The sequence below is a fragment of the Eretmochelys imbricata genome, chromosome 16 (assembly GCF_965152235.1).
Source record: "Eretmochelys imbricata isolate rEreImb1 chromosome 16, rEreImb1.hap1, whole genome shotgun sequence".
Taxonomy (NCBI): Eukaryota; Metazoa; Chordata; order Testudines; family Cheloniidae; genus Eretmochelys; species Eretmochelys imbricata.
In genome coordinates, this window is record NC_135587.1 from 27,280,623 (window position 1) to 27,300,887 (window position 20,265).

A 20,265-nucleotide genomic window follows, 5' to 3' on the forward strand; every position below is an offset into this window, starting at 1 on the left:
AAGCTGGTGAAAGTAAGCTTAGGAGGTTTTCATGCAGGTCCCCACATCTGTACCCTAGAGTTCAGAGTGGGGGAGGAACCTTGACAGCCCCTGTCCCACCACACTCCCTATTCCAATATCATAGAATCATAGAATATCAGGGTTGGAAGGGACCCCAGAAGGTCATCTAGTCCAACCCCCTGCTCGAAGCAGGACCAATTCCCAGTTAAATCATCCCAGCCAGGGCTTTGTCAAGCCTGACCTTAAAAACCTCTAAGGAAGGAGATTCTACCACCTCCCTAGGTAACGCATTCCAGTGTTTCACCACCCTCTTAGTGAAAAAGTTTTTCCTAATATCCAATCTAAACCTCCCCCACTGCAACTTGAGACCATTACTCCTCGTTCTGTCATCTGCTACCATTGAGAACAGTCTAGAGCCATCCTCTTTGGAACCCCCTTTCAGGTAGTTGAAAGCAGCTATCAAATCCCCCCTCATTCTTCTCTTCTGCAGGCTAAACAATCCCAGCTCCCTCAGCCTTTCCTCATAAGTCATGTGTTCTAGACCCCTAATCATTTTTGTTGTCCTTCGCTGGACTCTCTCCAACTTATCCACATCCTTCTTGTAGTGTGGGGCCCAAAACTGGACACAGTGCTCCAGATGAGGCCTCACCAATGTCGAATAGAGGGGAACGATCACGTCCCTCGATCTGCTCGCTATGCCCCTACTTATACATCCCAAAATGCCATTGGCCTTCTTGGCAACAAGGGCACACTGCTGACTCATATCCAGCTTCTCGTCCACTGTCACCCCTAGGTCCTTTTCCGCAGAACTGCTGCCTAGCCATTCGGTCCCTAGTCTGTAGCGGTGCATTGGATTCTTCCATCCTAAGTGCAGGACCCTGCACTTATCCTTATTGAACCTCATCAGATTTCTTTTGGCCCAATCCTCCAATTTGTCTAGGTCCTTCTGTATCCTATCCCTCCCCTCCAGCATATCTACCACTCCTCCCAGTTTAGTATCATCCGCAAATTTGCTGAGAGTGCAATCCACACCATCCTCCAGATCATTTTTGAAGATATTGAACAAAACCGGCCCCAGGACCGACCCTTGGGGCACTCCACTTGATACCGGCTGCCAACTAGACATGGAGCCATTGATCACTACCCATTGAGCCCGACAATCTAGCCAGCTTTCTACCCACCTTATAGTGCATTCATCCAGCCCATACTTCCTTAACTTGCTGACAAGAATACTGTGGGAGACCGTGTCAAAAGCTTTGCTAAAGTCAAGAAACAATACATCCACTGCTTTCCCTTCATCCACAGAACCAGTAATCTCATCATAAAAGGCGATTAGATTAGTCAGGCATGACCTTCCCTTGGTGAATCCATGCTGGCTGTTCCTGATCACTTTCCTCTCATGCAAGTGCTTCAGGATTGATTCTTTGAGGACCTGCTCCATGATTTTTCCAGGGACTGAGGTGAGGCTGACTGGCCTGTAGTTCCCAGGATCCTCCTTCTTCCCTTTTTTAAAGATTGGCACTACATTAGCCTTTTTCCAGTCATCCGGGACTTCCCCCGTTCGCCACGAGTTTTCAAAGATAATGGCCAATGGCTCTGCAATCACAGCCGCCAATTCCTTCAGCACTCTCGGATGCAACTCGTCCGGCCCCATGGACTTGTGCACGTCCAGCTTTTCTAAATAGTCCCTAACCACCTCTATCTCCACAGAGGGCTGGCCATCTCTTCCCCATTTTGTGATGCCCAGCGCAGCAGTCTGGGAGCTGAACTTGTTAGTGAAAACAGAGGCAAAAAAAGCATTGAGTACATTAGCTTTTTCCACATCCTCTGTCACTAGGTTGCCTCCCTCATTCAGTAAGGGGCCCACACTTTCCTTGGCTTTCTTCTTGTTGCCAACATACCTGAAGAAACCCTTCTTGTTACTCTTGACATCTCTTGCTAGCTGCAGCTCCAGGTGCAATTTGGCCCTCCTGATATCATTCCTACATGCCAGTATACTCCTTTCCTTACTCTTTGGTCTGGTGTTTGTCTCTTCTGCATTCAAATCTAATGGCATCCAGGCAACACAGAGGAGGAAGCCATCAGCGGGGGGTAACTGAGAGCACAGGAGAGACAGGCTTCCTTCTCACTTCTGGAGCCCTGCCCCACCCTGGCCTGGAACAGCTAGGAGCAACCATTATAGGTCAAGTTCTGTTGAGCCACTGTAGCCCTGGAATGGAACATAGAATCATAGAATATCAGAGTTGGAAGGGACCTCTGGAGGTCATCTAGTCCAACCCCCTGCCCAGAGCAGGACCAATTCCCAACTAAATCATCCCAGCCAGGGCTTTGTCAAGCGTGACCTTAAAAAATTCTAAGGAAGGGGATTCCACCACCTCCCTAGGTAACGCATTCCAGTCTTTCACCACCCTCCTAGTGAAAATTTTTTTCCTAATATCCAACCTAAATCTCCCCCACTGCAATTTGAGACCATTACTCCTTGTCCTGTCATCTGCTATCACTGAGAATAGTCTAGATCCATATTCTTTGGATCCACATTTCAGGTAGTTAAAAGCAGCTATCAGATCCCCCCTCATTCTTCTCTTCTGCAGACTAAACAATCCCAGTTCCCTCAGACTCTCCTCATAAGCCATGTGTTCCAGACCCCTAATCATTTTTGTTGCCCTTCGCTGGACTCTCTCCAACTTATCCACATCCTTCTTGTAGTGTGGGGCCCAAAACTGGACACAGTACTCCAGACCAGGCCTCACCAATGTTGACTAGAGGGGAACGATCACATCCCTCGATCTGCTGGCAATGCCCCTATTTATACACCCCAAAATGCCATTGGCCTTCTTGGCAACAAGGGAACACTGTTGACTCATATCCAGCTTCTCATCCACTGTCACCCCTAGGTCCTTCTCTGCAGAACTGCTGCCTAACCATTGGGTCTCTAGACTGTAGCTGTGCATTGGATTCTTCTGTCCTAAGTGCAGGAGTCTGCACTTGTGCTTGTTGAACCTCATCAGATTTCTTTTGGTCCAATCCTCCAATTTGTCTAGGTCCCTCTGTATCCTATCCCTACCCTCCAGCTTATCTACCACTCATCCCAGTTTAGTGTCATCCGCAAACTTGCTGAGGGTGCAATCCACACCATCCTCCAGATCATTAATGAAGATATCGAACAAAACCGGCCCAAGGAACGACCCTTGGGGCACTCCGCTAGATACTGGCTGCCAACTAGACATGGAGCCATTGATCACTACCTGTTGAGCCCGACAATCTAGCCAACTTTCTACCCACCTTGTAGTGCATCCATCCAGCCCATACTTCTTTAACTTGCTGACAAGAATACTGTGGGGGACCGTGTCAAAAGCTTTGCTAAAGTCAGGGAATAACACGTCCACTGCTTTCCCTTCATCCACAGAACTAGTTATCTCGTCATAGAAGGCAATTAGATTAGTCAGGCATGACTTGCCCTTGGTGAATCCATGCTGACTGTTCCTGATCAGTTTCCTCTCCTCTGAGTCCTTCAGAATTGATTCCTTGAGGACCTGCTCCATGATTTTTCCGGGGACTGAGGTGAGGCTGACTGGCCTGTAGTTCCCAGGATCCTCCTCCTTCCCTTTTTTAAAGATGGGCACTACATTAGCCTTTTTCCAGTCTTCCGGGACTTCCCCCGATCGCCATGAGTTTTCAAAGATAATGGCCAATGGCTCTGCAATCAGAGCCGCCAAGTCCTTTAGCACCCCCAGGTGCAACGCATCTGGCCCCATGGACTTGTGCATGTCCAGTTTTTCTCAATAGTCCCTAACCACTTCTTTCTCCACAGAGGGCTGGCCACCTACTTCCCATGCTGTGTTGCCCAGCGCAGCAGTCTGGGAGCTGACCTTGTTCGTAAAGACAGAGGCAAAAAAAGCATTGAGTATATTAGCTTTTTCCACATCCTCTGTCACTAGGTTGCCTCCCTCATTCAGTAAGGGGCCCACACTTTCCTTGGCTTTCTTCTTGTTGCCAACATACCTGAAGAAAAGACTCTTGTTACTCTTGTTACTCTTAACATCTCTTGCTAGCTGCAACTCCAGGTTTGATTTAGCCTTCCTGATTTCACTCCTACATGCCCGAACAATACTTTTATACTCTTCCCTGGTCATTTGTCCAATCTTCCACTTCTTGTAAGCCTCTTTTTTGTGTTTAAGATCAGCAAGGATTTCACTGTTAAGCCAAGCTGGTCGCCTGCCGTATTTACTATTCTTTCGACATATCGGGATTGTTTGTCCCTGTAACCACAATAAGGATTCTTTAAAATACAGCCAGCTCTCCTGGATTCCTTTCCCCCTCATGTTATTCTCCCAGGGGATCCTACCCATCAGTTCTCTGAGAGAGTCAAAGTCTGCTTTTCTGAAATCCAGGGTCCGTATTCTGCTGCTTATCTTTCTTCCCTGTGTCAGGATCCTGAACTCGACCAACTCATGGTCACTGCCTCCCAGGTTCCCATCCACTTTTTCTTCCCCTACTAATTCTTCCCAGTTTGTGAGCAGCAGGTCAAGAAGAGCTCCGCTCCTACTTGGTTCCTCCAGCATTTCCACCAGGAAATTGTCCCCTACATTTTCCAAAAACTTCCTGGATTGTCTGTGCACCGCTGTATTACTCTCCCAGCAGATAGCAGGATGATTGAAGTTGCCCATGAGAACCAGGGCGTGCGATCTAGTAGCTTCTGCAAGTTGCCGGAAGAAAGCCTCATCCACCTCATCCCCCTGGTCTGGTGGTCTATAGCAGACTCTCACCACGACATCACCCTTGTTGCTCACGCTTCTAAACTTAACCCAGAGACTCTCAGGTTACTCTGTGAGGACGGTGCATTTGTAGTCTGGGTGGCACCAGGAGCTGTGAGGGGATGGAACTTGCTTACTTGCTCTGTGGGAATGTCTCATACACAGTCTGGTCTGTGCTAGGAGCTGTAAGAGGCTAAAGTATGTTCAGTGAGGGTGGAATCTTCAGAGATGTTAGCTGTTTAGCTATAGCAAGTCTCTACTGAGCATGTGCGAACTGCAATTTTTCCGTCAAGTGATTGTGCACATACACATTCACTGGAAGTGTATGTGAGCCCAGATCACTTGAGTCCCTGCTTGAAAGTATGAGGATGCTAGAGCATTTCAAATAAAAGTTCACCAGCATTTTTTAACATGGGCACAACAGTGTATTTTTCCCTAATTCATTCTCAGAGATGGCCGAACTGCTTTGGTTGAAATTTTCCTATCTGTTGATTCAGCCTAAGGCAGACACATCCAGTTTAAAAAATGTAACCTCAAACAGTTAAAATTTTGCACATTTATAAGAAACTGAAAACAAGATCTTATAATGGAAAGTGTTTGGCAACGTTAATAATAGGCAGTGCTAGCAGCTTCCCCCCCAGAATACACTTATTTTTTAACCCAGGGATATTTGGACAGAATATTTAGACGTAACCCTTTTTTCTTTTGATCAAAGAAATGTAACCCTTTAACATTCAAATCAAAACTAGGACTGTCTATTAATCACAGTTAACTCACACAATTAACTCAAAATATTAATCGTGATTAAAAAAATGTATCGTGATTCATCACAGGTTTAATCGCACTGTTAAACAATAGAGTGCTAATTGAAATTTATTAAATATTTTGGCTGTTTTGCTACATTTTCAAATATATTGATTTCAATTACAACACACAATACAAAGTGTACAGTACTTACTTTATATTATTTGTATTACAAATATTTTGCACTGTAAAAATAAAAGAAATATTATTAAAAATAAAAGAAGTATTTTTCAATTCACCTAATACAAGTACCATAGTGCAATCCCTTTATCGTGAAAGCGTAACTTACAAATGTAGATTTTACATAACTGCACTCAAAAACAAAACAATGTAAAACCTCTGAGCCTACAAGTCCACTTAGTTCTACTTTTGTTCAGCCAATTGCTAAGAGAAACAAGTTTGTTTACATTTACAGGAGATAATGCTGCCTGCTTCTTATTTACAATGTCACCTGAAAGTGAGAACAGGCGTTCGCATGGCACTGTTGTAGCCGGCAATGCAAGACATTTATGTGCCAGATGTGCTGAAGATTCATATGTCCTTCATGCTTTGTCCACCATTCCAGAGGACATCCTTCCATGCTGATGACGCTCGTTAAAAAATAATGCATTAATTAAATTTGTGACTGAACTTCTTCAGGAAGAATTGTACGTCTCCAGCTCTGTTTTTTACCTGCATTCTGCCGTATATTTCGTATTATAGTAGTCTCAGATGATGACCCAGCATGTTGTTTGTTTTAAGAACACTTTCATTGCAGATTTGGTAAAACGTAAATAAGGTACCAATGTGAGATTTCTAAAGATAGCTACAGCACTTGACCCAAGATTTAAGAATCTGAAGTGCCTTCCAAAATCTGATCAGGACGGAGTGTGGACCATGCTTTCAGAAGTCTTAAAAGAGCAACACTCCGATACAGAAACTATAGAATCTGAACCATGAAAATCAACCTACTGCTAGTGGCATCTGACTCGGATGATAAAAATGAACATGCGTTGGTCTGCACTGCTTTGGATCATTATCGAGCAAAACCCATCATCAGCATAGACGCACATCCTCTGTAATGGTAGTTGAAGCATGAAGGGACATATGAATCTTTAGTGTGTCTGGCATGTAAATATTTTGCATTGCGCATCTGGCACGTAAATATCTTGCATTGCCGACTACAACAGTACTATGCAAATACCTGTTTTCACTTTCAGGTGACATTGTAAACAAGATGAGGGCAGCATTATCTCCTGCAAATGTAAAGGATGATTAGCTGGGGGTTGGTCCTGCTTTGAGCAGGGGGTTGGACTAGATGACCTCCTGAGGTCCCTTCCAACCCTGAGGTTCTATGATTAAACAAACTTGTTTCTCTGAGCTATTGACTGAACAAGAAGTAGGACTGAGTAGACATGTAGGCGCTAAAGTTTTACATTTTTATTTTTGAATGCAGTTATTTTTTGTACATAATTCTATATTTGTATATCAACTTTCATGATAAAAGAAATTGCAGTACAGTACTTGTATTAAGTGAATTGCAAAATACTATTTATTTTATATTTACAGTGCAAATATTTATAATAAAAAATAAATATAAAATGAGCACTGTATACTTTGTATTCTGTGTTGTAATTGAAATCACTATATTTGAAAATGTGGAAAACATCCAAAATATTTATATAAATAGTACTTTATATTATTGTTTAACAGCGTGATTAATCGCGATAAATTGCTTGACAGCCCTAATCAAAACAGTCTTGTTTGCTTAGAATCAGTCACGTGACATATTTTTGTTAATTTAAATAAAATATAGCTTATTTTATTGCATTTGATTTTAAAATTAACAATGTTTACTCGACTATCAGCATTTCATATTTTAATGCTAGTGGAAAAAGTTGCCTGGGGAAGATGTGGAATCATCATCACTTGAAACAGATTGGAGACTGAAGCTAGACGGTCATCTGTCAGGCCTAATCTTGCAGCATCTTCCTCGATAACGTTCTCTCTTCCCAGGCATCCAAAACTCTCATCTGGGCTACTGTCAGTTCCCATTTTAATTACTGTAATGTCTTCCTTTCCAGCTTCCCTAACATCTACATCTCTCCCCATAGGTCTGTGCAAAATACAACTGCTAATATTTTCCTTGTCTGTTGCTCTGACCACATCACACCTATATTTGAATTCCTCCACAGGTTCTAGTTGTTTCTCCAAGTCAAGTTCAAGCTTCTTGTTTTCACCTTGAAGGTTCTTCCTAACTCTCCTCTGTCCAGTCTTGTCGCTTGTCACTTGCCATACTGCCGTGTCATCTCTCCTCTACCAGTAATATATCAGTATTGTATGATTGTCATCTTCTCCCACAAACATCCCCTGTATCTTCTTCTATGCTGCCCTTTGTGTGTGGAACACCCTCCAGCAGTTGATCACGAAGACCAATAGCTTCTCCTCTTAAGACCCAACTCTGCCGTGATGTGTATAAGAAATCAGCTAATTCATTATGGCTAGACAGGCAGATGGGATTAGCTGATTCTTTATTCACAATTTTTATATGATTTGACCTTATTATTATATGTATCTCTTTCCTCCTACTCTTCGTATGTCACTTGTCAACTTAGACTGTAAGGTCTTCATATCTGCAATGTGTTTGTATAGTGCCTAGCACAGTAGTGCTTCATTGGGTGTACTATGTGCTACCATAATACAAATAAATTAGAGTAATATTTAAACATACTAGGTAAATAGGTTTGCAGAATGTGAAAGCAACTTTGGGGTCTGTTGGACAAAGTGGGGGAAGGGAGCAGATTTCAGAGTCAAGGGCCCTCCACTGAAAATGCATACTCTACCCTCCAGGTGTACAAATCTATGGATACTTATCTCAGCCTTGTGAGCTAATCTTAACTATTGTGATTTAACCCAAAGAGAGGAGGCCTGTCAGATACATGGAACCCAGAGCAAGGAGAGCTTTGCTCTTGAAAATAAACTAGAATTTGCACTAAAAAACTACTTAGAAGTTTATGAAACATGGGCCCATGTGTTATCTCCTGTAATGATGTTTTGTCATGAAAGCTTGTCACATTTTCTATGATGTAGTCAATAGGCAGGACTGAAGAAGCAACCTTATTGCTAACTTTGGTTCTATCCCATGTGAATACAGTTCAGTGACATTCAGCATCCCTGTTGTTTGTTCACTTGAATAACACATAGCCGGGCTTATCTCAGTATTTGAGATGCTTGTCTACAATTGTGTGCTTATAACTATTAATATTCCTTTAAACCTTCCTACTAATCCCTTTCCATTAGTATAACACAATGAGAATCTGCACTGCCTAACCCGTGCTTTCCCCACAAACTGATTAATAACTCTCCACTCTGTTGTATGTGTTTAATCCTATTAAAATTAATGGCTGGGTTCCATCACTATAACCAAGAAGAGAACTTGTGGCTTATTGTTATGGTAAAATGTGTGCCAGTGAAACCTGCTCTCCTACCAAAATATACATTTTTCTTTATATAATCAGAAACTGCATATTCTCACTGTGGTCCTAGCTACCCCTTTAAATTAAATGGTCCCTACTAATCTTAGTAAATGGATCATATACCAAACAGAGGCACTTAGCATGCATTTCTGTCTCACCCATCTTTCCTTTTTTTTGCAGCGCTCACAGGTACAGCAATAATTAATCACATACTGAACAATACCTGGCTAATATAAATTTGGCAGTGTCCTGCTAGTAGTTTTTCCTACTACTGTGTGTCCTGTAAATTAGGATGTTTATTTGCCAGCGACAGCAATTGCTTCCTGCATTCAAAGGGAACCAACAGTCTTTTGGTAAACCTCACTCCCTTCTACTGCACCTCACTAGTTGCAGTGCTGCCTGCAAAGTATTGCATCTTTTGTAGACACTTTCTCTCTGAATGCTCTTCTGTCATCTTCTAGTTTCTTGCTTTTCTTTATAGTTTAGTAGGATTGGGTCCTGGAGTTGCATTTTGATCATCTGCTTTTTCAACAGAATTGTTTCATTTTAGGTTGTTGTTGCTCTAATAAACATTCATTTCACTAGTAGATAAAGTATAAAAACAGGTTTCAGAGTAGCAGCCGTGATAGTCTGTATTCTCAAAAAGAAAAGGAGTAGACCTAAAAGTTGCAGTTCTTCAACAAAAAAAACTTCAAAAACAGACTCCAACGAGAGATTGCTGAATTGGAATTAATTTTAAACTGGATACAATTAACTTAGGCTTGAATAGAGACTGGGAGTGGATGGGTCATTACACAAAGTAAAACTAGTTCCCCATATTTATCCCAACCCACACTGTTCCTCAGACGTTCTTGTCAACTGCTGGAAATGGCCCACCTTGATTATCACTACAAAAGGTTCCCCCCCCCCCCCCCCCGCCGCTCTCCTGCTGGTAATAGCTCACCTTAAGTGATCACTCTCCTTACAGTGTGTATGGTAACTCTCATTGTTTCATGTGCTCTGTGTATATAAATATCCCCACTGTATTTTCCACTGAATGCATCCGATGAAGTGAGCTATAGCTCATGAAAGCTTATGCTCGAATAAATTTGTTAGTCTCTAAGGTGCCACAAGTACTCCTTTTCTTTTAAAGTATAAAGCTGTCTGTGATTTCCTTGTTTTGTCCATTCTAAAGCTATTTTTCATCTGCTCGTGGTCAGAACCCTCCAAATCCAGTTGTCCACATATTACCCCTCATTCGCTATGACTATATGGTCCTTCCATTGATTTTAGTAGGATCTGGATCAGGCCCAGATGATAGATCTCCCAGCTGGAAGATAAAGATGACATTCAAAGTTTTTTGGAGTTCAATTTTTTATCTCATTATACTCTTGGTCCATCAACTTCCACTTCCACCGTATTTATTTTTGTTAAAACTCCTATTTTCATTAAAAATAGTGGTTGATTAGCTTGGTTAGCACATTAGGATGCTTCACTATCAAAATCTAAATAAATATCTACTTTAGTAGGACAGGGTAACTCTGCTTTCATCCCACACTCTGAAGCTTCCGTCTAAAACTAAATAATAATGTAGCTACAAGTATCTCCTTTTTTGGCTTTCTCTAATCTTTGCATTCTGTGTGCTGCCCCTCCTGAACTAGGTTTTCAAAGATAGAAAGTCCATGTCTCATAAACCAGGGTTACTTTTAAAAAACGTAAGTAAGAAGTTAGACTGTAAACTGGATGGATAGAAAATGTAGTGCTCTCCTGAGAATTCCTAAATGGAAAAGGATACTGTATCACTAGAAATTTGCAACTATACCTCTTAATATGTTGCTCAGCTCATTTCCATCTGATTATTTTGGGAGAAAACAATGTAAACGGTAGAAAGTCATGGTCTGTCAACACGTGACTACTCACATGAGTTTGCAAGTTATGGATTTTCGTTTTTTAAAATTCAAATGATTGCTCATTTTCCATTCTTCTTCGAGTGATGTCCCTATGGGTGCTAGACTTTAGGTGTTGGTGTGCCCCTGTGCCCATAGCCGGAGATTTAAGGTAGCAGTGCCCGGTTGGGTCTCACATGTCTTGCGCCACTTTAGGCAGTTAACTGGCGCTGTACGACCACTATCGGCAGCCTCTGATAAAGGGCCCTTCCTCCATGGCACGGGCTCCTGATCAACCCACCAAGAAGGTAGCAAAAAAAGGGATACCATGTCCCCGACTTTGGAGTTGACCAAGAAAAGGTGCTCTACTCACGAGCAAAAGTTCCTGGTACCGACTGCACCGGTTATGTCAATGGCTGAAACAGCAGGCCCCTCCGGCACCGTTGGTACCAAGAAACTGAAAGCTCCCAAGCAGCCAAGTTCGGTCACAGGCACCAAGGGGAAAATGAAACCCCATGCCACAGTACCATTGAACACAAAAAAGCAATCAGTACCGAGTACTTCAATAACTCGGATGCTAATGCTGTCGCCTGGTGCAGCCATCGCACACTTCAGTCACACACTGGGGCTGACAAGCAGTTTCCAACATGCAGTACTATTTCCTACCACACCAATTGTACCAATACTGGGCACGTCACAGCAATTCCTCCACCACAAAGACCTCTCCGTTTAGTTGGTACCGGAGTCCCCCACCCTCGGCACCGACAGTACCTCGGTACCCACAGCACTTAGTCAAACCAGTTCTCCACCTCTGTCTGCTCCACAATTCTCCAGTCAGAATGAAGAAGGAGATGAGGATGTGGGGCATTCTCCACCGTTACATTCCTCCCCTGTGGCTGCTCATACCACGCAAGCCCCTCCATGTATGGGCCACCTGAGAAACCTTCCGAACAAACCCTGGTACAGGAAACCCCGGCTGCCCACTGTACCCTTCCAACCATAATGGCATTTTTGGAACCCGTGGGCTACATATCTACAACAACAGGACATACCTGTTGGCCTTCCCACAGCTGACACACATCAAGCACCTTTCTTGATGCCACAGGGCCTACCTGGCACCTCTGAACAGGGGGCTCAAAAGGAGGAGGAGAATTCTCTGATCAAGACAATTTCCCTGAAGTCCATTTCTCCTCATCCTCACCGAAGAACACTATTATGCCCCACCTCCCACCAGAGGTGATGATTTAAAACAATTTAAAGACCTCTACAAGAGAGTTGCCACTTCACTGGACATCTCCCTGGAAGAGGTCCAGGAATCACGACACAAGCTAGTTGACATACTGCACCCTTCGATCTTTTCTAAAATCCCCCTTCCCATGAATGATGTATCCTGTGAAGTTGCTATGGCAAATGCCTGCAATGATTCCACCTACCTGTAAAAGTTCTGATAAAAAATACTACATGCCTGCAAACGGCTCTGAATTCCTTTTTTCACATCCAACACCTAATTCATTGGTGATCAACGCCGTATATTCTGCTGCGACCTTACAATTAAGAATTGCAAACTAGGAGGCCTTATTGGCAAAGTATAATCAGAATAACTACTCACGTCTCTCTGAATTTACTGCCTTTATTCCAGATGACAAACAAGAACGATACAAATCGCTCATTACAGAAGGTCAACCCACAACCAGAACAGTATTACAAGCTGCCCTTGATTCAGCTGCGATATCCATAGCAACCGCAATTGTTACGTGACAAACTTCGTGGCTCCACCTATCTGGATTCCCAAAGCTTGTACAGTTGACCGTGGAGGACTTACCATTCAAGGGATCCAAACTTTTCATGGACAAAACAGATGAGTCGTTGCACACTCTTAAGGACTTGAGGGTGACATTGCAATCTTTGGGCACCCACACACCTAAGACCAAAAAACGACAGGGCAGTTATCAAGTCCCTCAACGATTACAACCCCCTCCATTTGCACAACTCAATAGATACTACAACCCTCAGGGTCGAAAGTAGAAAGTAGAGGAGACGGCAGTCCACTCCCTCAAATACTACTTCTCAACCATCAACTTAACCATCAACATAACAGAGGTTCTTCAAGATCCACTACGCTCCCTCCTCCCCTCTGCTTTGGAGTTTTATCACTTTACTCTGCAGTAGAGAAGGAACAGACTGGGGGTTGGTCACACAGCACCAGTTAACCGCCTGAAGCAGCGCAAGACAGGGACCACGCGATCCAACTGGGCACTGCTACCTTAAATCTCCGGCTATGGGCACAGGGGTGCACCAACACCTAAAGTGGAGCATCCACAGGGACACACATCTCGAAGAACCTCCATTACTGCACGAGCTGAGTAACGTTCTCCTCCTTATTAACGTGTTTTCTTATTGTCTCATATTGGCCAGCCAGCCAACCAGCTGTTCTCAGGGTCTCTGGGCATCTACTTAACAGCCACACCCATAAATCATCTTGAGCAATTGTGTTAAATTATCCCAGAGGGACAAACTTGCTCTTTTGTCCATTGTCGTCATAATGAGAACCTTACATCCAGGTTTTAGTTTCACAGTTGGTTAATTATAAACCTCAAGATTCCAAATATTGTTAACTACACTTAAACTGAAAATATACTCCTTAAAATGGTCTGAAATAAATCTTCATCTGCTAGCTCCTGATAAGTAATGATACCAAAGGAATCACTAATGCATCTTACTCCATGTGATTGTTTCCAAATGTTTATTAATGCTCCTTGGCAAATCTGATTTAAAAGTCTGATGAGTAGATAAATATGAGTAGATAACATCTACTGGTGAGTAGATAAATATGCCTGACAAAAACTATCTTGTATTTCTCTGCCATTTTTCTCATTTCTTTTTTTCTTCCACCTCTCTCTGACTACAGGGTTTGGTCCTAAATCTACCACATCTTCAGCTTAACTCTCATATCATAGTACATCAGCTAGAAGAAGGTCTGTGCTGGAAGCATGCAAAATCTTAAATAAATTTATTGAATGTTTGCCAAGATAAATGTTTTCACAACTAAACCAGTAGTGACACCTATAGTTATTATTTCTGTTCTAGCCCCTGTTTTCCATCACTCACATGTTTTCAAAACTTTTGCCCATGTGCTGATATTTTCTAGCCTTGGCCTATATCCAAAGTTAATTAAGTCTGAGGGGGAAAATAGGTCAACTACTTTCATGTGAATGGGAAATTTGAAAACATAGAAACAAACCCTACAATTGTAAAAAGATTTCTAACGCTAGCCTCAGTGAGATGTGCCTTTGACTATTTTGACAAACATTGATTTTAATTTGGCTGAATAATGACCTTTTATACAGAGTGCATGGAATAAGGCAAGGCTTCTTCACACCCCGGTATCATTCACAGCACACACAAGTGCATTTTTAAAATTGTATACTGTATTTGTACATTATGTATTGAATGAGGTGAAGGGGTGTTGCCTCATTCAGTGCACATATTGCACAGTGTGCATCCCCCCTGCTCTACTAACTAATTAGACAACAGGGGCACACTTCACGGACCAGGCTCCCTAGGCTGATAATGTAATAACCAAAATTCTGAAATGAAATGCTTAATGCAACCCATTATACATACAGAAAAAGCTAATTATATATTCAGTAAAGGTACTGTCCAGAGAACACGAGCCAATCCAAAACATAATTTTTACATTTTAGGAATTGGGGGGAAAGTGGGAGGTCGTTTTTGTTTTTAAATAACCTTATTAAAAGGAAACTTTACTACTTTAGGTAAAAAAAATTTGCTGTATCCTAAAATAATCCTACTTCTTCCTACATTGTTTTGTTTGTATCTTTTAGTTTGTAGTATCCTGTGGCATGACTCTGTCCTAACACGTGAGGATGGTTGCCAAATCCACAATTACTGTTTTTTTCTTGTATTGTTTCTTATAGATGTATAGAATAGTCCAAACATATATCAAAACTCTCTGGTTTGTAGGAGAGCTTAGGAATATAGTACTTCCACTATCCTGGTTTTTGGTTCATATAAATTCAGTGGCAAATGTTTGCCTTTCAGATTATGTAAGAGTATGAATCACAAAACTTGAATGTACCCATAAGAGGGGATGGGGCAAGTACACTGATTTTTAATTTTTTTTGTAAAGAAAAACCTCAGAGATTGAACCCCCATTTTGAGTACACTAATTCTTTCATACAAAGTTATTTAGCTGGGTAAACGGTTCCATTCACAGCCTCTAGGACAAATGTAGCAAAACAGAAATATCTCAAGTTATTATTTCTTTTGTTTATTGTAGTACCCATGATATGCTGGACACTTTCCAGATATGCAAGACGAGACGGTCCCTGCCCCAAGGAACTGATTAAAATCTACGGATAGACAGAGAGGGCAGGAAAGGGTAATAACAAAAGGGAAATACTGTACAAATCAGCATGATCCACTGTAGGGAACACCGTCTAAAAGCAGAGAGAGTAATGGCCTTGCACATGTTTTGAAGAATATATGAGGCCACATGAAAAGATACGGAGGAGATTATTCAAGAAGATGACCGTTGGGTAGGAAAGGATAACATTGGTGGCAGTGTGGAAGGGGCAGGGTATCATGTGAAGCACAACAGGGAAATATAAGTCGGCAGGAGCAGATTCATAGAGAATCTTGAAAGTGGTAGCTATTATTTAAATCTCATGCAATGGCAGATGGAAACACAGTGGAGAGCGTCAAAGGGAGGAATGACACAATCAAATCAACAGACCAGGAACATAAGAATGGCCAGACTGGGTCAGGAAGATGGCTAGTAGTTCTAAGTCAGTAATTTTTTTTTTCAGTGAAAATAACTTGATGAATGTATTGGGGTCAGAGTATTTTGAATATTTTTTTTCCAAATCTGGCTTTTCTGAAGTGTCTGGGATGCACTTGATGTGCATTCATCTTCGGTACCCAACACGTGTGACCTTAAAAAAATATTAGATTAGAATTAAAAATGACATAGTTTTAAAATAGTATTATTTTAAATACTTTATTCGTTATCTGTAATGTAGTCATGGCTTTTCCAGTGTGTAGTAGATCCATTGCTAAAATTGAGGATTCATTGTGAATTGTTATTTAAACATAGTACAGAACGTTTCCTCAGGTTAAATGATAATATTCAAGGGCCTGATCCTGTTTTTCATTTTTTATTTGATCAGTTTTCACTAACACAAGAAGTCCAGTTTGCTTCCCTGGTACGTCTTATGTGATTAAAGAGTCCCTAATGTGAATATTTTCTAGAATCAAGCATGAAATTTATGTTTGCCTCATGCCCCTCAAGCGTGCATTCCTTGAGACCAGAGGTAAAATTAGATTGTGAGCAGACGTTGATGGGCTCCCCATAATGATAAAAATGTGCCCTTTGGCTAGAATAAAAACTAGAATTTGGACACATTTTGATATGATTCCTATACCTGTCAAGATGTGCCCACTTCAGACTGTAGGAAGGCACATTTTGATGGGTTCCCTATACCAGTCAAAATGTACCTTCTGTAGACCTCATTGTGTATTACCCTGCCCCTTATGCCATACAGTGAGTGTTCAGATAAAGATAAATCACAGTGTAGGAGAAAGAACTTGGGATCTGAATTATAGGACATTCCTGCAGGTCAACTCCTACAACAGATTCAATCTCACATATTATTGCAGGAACCCAGCGCTGCTTCAGTGTACTTGGGAAAGTGAAACACTCACTGAAACTAAGGGCAAAGTTTGGATGAAAGCAGGAGCCTCATGGAGACTTCATTTGCCAAGTGCACCTGTGCACACACCCTGCATATACTCACTTCAGAGTACGTCATGTTCAGAGACGTTTACATCTGCTTAATAACAAAACGGGTATGTTTGGATGTATGGCAGATTTTGACATGACACCTCCCCACCTATTCCTTCTTACTTGTTGCTGGAGCAGGAGAAGCAGAGTTACACTAGTTTAGTTTAATGTGTGCTTTTAAATCAGGTTAGTTAAACCATCTTGAAAGATTGTATGGACATTCTTGATTTAAAATGAAATAAGAAACTCAGAATATCGTAGAACATATTCTAGTTTTTATGTAATTTGGAAATATGCCCATACTGATCAACCCCAGCTTCAGAAATTTTCTTGCAGACAAAATTTTCCATAAAAATGTACCTTAAATGGATAAATAGAATTTAATCTAGCCTTTTATGTAAAATAAATTTAGCTAAATTATTCTGTAAATCAGAATGTTTATATAGCAGGATTAGATGATACACAACATTAAATAAAGAGGGAGTCATGTCATTCAAAGTTAATGTGATCCATACTGGGTGAGCTGTTAACTATTCAGAACTGTGAAATAATTGATTATATAGTTAAAACTGTCAAAAAATTAAAATATAATTTTATTAAAATGCTTAAAAGAAAAATGCCTATGCTTCTTCTAGGGTATGAAGATTTGGTATTGAGGCTCTGATCCAGTAAAGAACATAAGTACAAGCTTAACTTTATGTGATGAGCGGTCCCAAGTATGTGCAAACAGGGAAACTTAAACAATGGGACTACTCACATCCTTGAAACTAAGCACATACATAACTGATTGCAGAACTAAGACTTAAAGAAGTTTCTAAGAGTTTACATTTTGTATCCTTGTGAAATATACTAGTGCATTAAAATTTGCCTTCAAGGTATCTATGAATGACAGAATGTCATCAGATAAATAAGAAATGAAATATATGATGTATGCCCAGTTTAATTTAGAAAGCAAAATGTTAAGCCATTATTTCGGAAATCTATCAGTAAGGGATATTGTGATCCTCTAAGGAAGAAGAAATTAACTTCCCTTTGCCTTAGACAAGATGTTGTTTCTGGTGTTTTAGAAAGCTGTTGCATCACAATCTTTGCTGTGATTGCCATTGCTGATACTGCTAACACTACTCATATCACTATTTTCCTACATTTGTTAAAAGTAAAATGTTTTTTGTTCTCACACTGAATTTTTTGTGAAATCAGAAACAGATTCTGCAAGGAATTTCATTATAATTGATTTCAGCTACAAAAATGGTAAAATTCTACAATGCTGGCATATTTCTACATCAGTGAAATTTGCCAGCTAGGAAGTGGTGAGCTTTTGCACTAGATCGAATTAGGTCTTGATCGCTCCAGGGAGACTGAAGCATCCGCGCAGAGCCCTAAGAACTCCATGTTTCTCTGTACAACAGTTGATAGGCATGAATTGCAATGTAGGATCAGAGCTTTAGTGAATATTCATAAAACTCACATCCCTTTTAATGTGAAAAAGGAAAAGAGGTGATTTCAGAAAACTCCAGCTGTTGCAGCCTTTCAGTTGTGTTTCCATTTTCCCCAGTTTTTTTTATCTCACTGACAACTGGTGTTCAACACTGACAACTGGTGTAGTTTTTCATTATTCATATTCAACTTGTGTATGCACCATTCTTAACTTGCTTAGGCCTTGATCCTTCAATTTAAAGTGCACAGGTTTGGGCTATAGAGTAACTCCTCCAGAAATGTAGAGATGCCACACTTCCCATGCAGTCTGGTGTGTCTGTGAGGTACTTTCTGCTTGGGAGTGGAAACAAAGGAACCTAGAACAGGGCAGTCACAGGTTATATTGAGAGAGTAGTAGGAATTTTTGTTACCTTATTTCAGTACATAGTTTCCGTTCTTAATAAAGGGTTTATCTTGAAACCTGTCTGCTTGCAATAAGATACTACAAGTTTGACTGCTGCAGCCACACAGAGCCCCACTCTGGCTTGACTGTGCTCTCCTGCTTCAGTGAAGCAGTCCACTCATGTGTTATCCATTGCAGGATCGGAATCTTGATCACTATGACCAGTCTCCTGGCATTGTAAAAATATTAGTTGTAAAGTCCTTTATTAAGCTTTCTTGAACAAGAATTGGAATATTAGGAGGGAGCTGTCCAGATAGCATTGTGACATGAGATCTTCCTCTTACCCTAAAATTCAAGTGTAAGAACTCAATATTAAGTAGTCTGCAATACCATAATTTTTATGCATCAATACTAGCTCCAACTGGCTTTTTAATTGTGGCTTCAAAAATATTAGCCAGGTATATAAAATCAGCTAAAAGTGAATGAATATTTTTGATGCAGTATATTACACATATATGCCTCCATAGTTTAGGACATCAGACTCTTATTCTGACCTGTTTTGCTGTACTCTGTGTAACTTGCCAAGATTATGTAGCAAATAGTAAGATTATCCAGAAATATAATTATTTTAAGACTTTAAGACTTTTTCTTCCAAGGTTTTAGCAACTCTGTTAACATTTATAGATGTGCTTTTTTTGAGACACTGATGAAATAGTGTGTCTTGCATATAGAGAGAGAGCCCTTTCTCAGTATTAGTTATTTTAAGTTTCAAAATCAAGAGCATATAATATTCTATAAATTAGGAAAGAATGTTAATGTCTGGATTATAACATTTTACATATTACCCTTAAAAAATTAACACAGATGATGTTAAGGTTAACATTTTATCATTTACGTAAAAATGTATATAAAAGATGATAGATTGACAAAATATATATAAATAATACTATAAAGATCTGTCTACAGCTTCAGAGTTAAGAGTGAAACTATACTTTTATTTTAATGTGCAAAAAACTTTCAAATATTGTGCTAGTTTTGGTTTGTTTGTTTTAAATCTAACCAAATCTCCTTGTAGTATGCTTTTCTGTCTTCTGGGTGACACTATCTCTTGAGTTTGTATTTACTGTTTGTCTTTCTCTTCTCTTTAGCTTCTAAATCGCAAAGACAAGACCACCTTTGAGAAGTTAGACTACTTAATGTCTAAGGAAGATAACTATAAGAGGACACGGGAGTACATCAGAAGCTTAAAGATGGTCCCTACTATTCCCTATTTAGGTAGGTGTGAAAACAGGCTTGTGGTATCTGTGGAAATATATTCAGTTTTGAATAAGAAGTCTTTGCTGTTTCTGACTGACAAATAGCCAACTGGAACGTAGTGCACTTGAAGCAAACCACATATTGAACATGTGGTTCACTTAGTTTGTTGTTCAGAAAAATTAAAGGTAGTGAAGGATTTTAAGGTGTAATAGTGTCTAAGATCACCGTGAACTTGCAGAGTTTTCATCTTCACATTAAATCTGAAAATATAAATACATCAATGTTTAATGTGGATCATAGCTCTTTTTAATTTACAAGAGGATTGCATTTCAGGAATGTCTTAAATTTAAGTTTTTGTTAGAGAGACAAGATGGTGTGGTAATATATTTTACTGGACCAACTTTTGTTAGTGAAAGAGAAAAGCTTTCAAGTTATTCAGAGCTCTTCTTCAGGTCTGGAAAAGGTATTCAGAGCATTACAGATAAATATAAGATGGAACAGATTGTTT

At 40.6% G+C, this 20,265-nt stretch overlaps 1 protein-coding gene across 2 annotated transcripts in view; it reads left to right on the forward strand.

The window, feature by feature from the left end:
* The window catches only part of RALGPS1 (Ral GEF with PH domain and SH3 binding motif 1), a 391,212-nt gene that overhangs the window by 131,475 nt on the left and 239,472 nt on the right, over window positions 1-20,265 (forward strand). For both annotated transcript variants that reach the window (XM_077835616.1, XM_077835617.1), the window contains one exon: window positions 19,649-19,775. In XM_077835616.1, coding sequence (XP_077691742.1) covers window positions 19,649-19,775 — 127 coding nt within the window. The remainder of the gene's footprint in view (window positions 1-19,648; window positions 19,776-20,265) is intronic.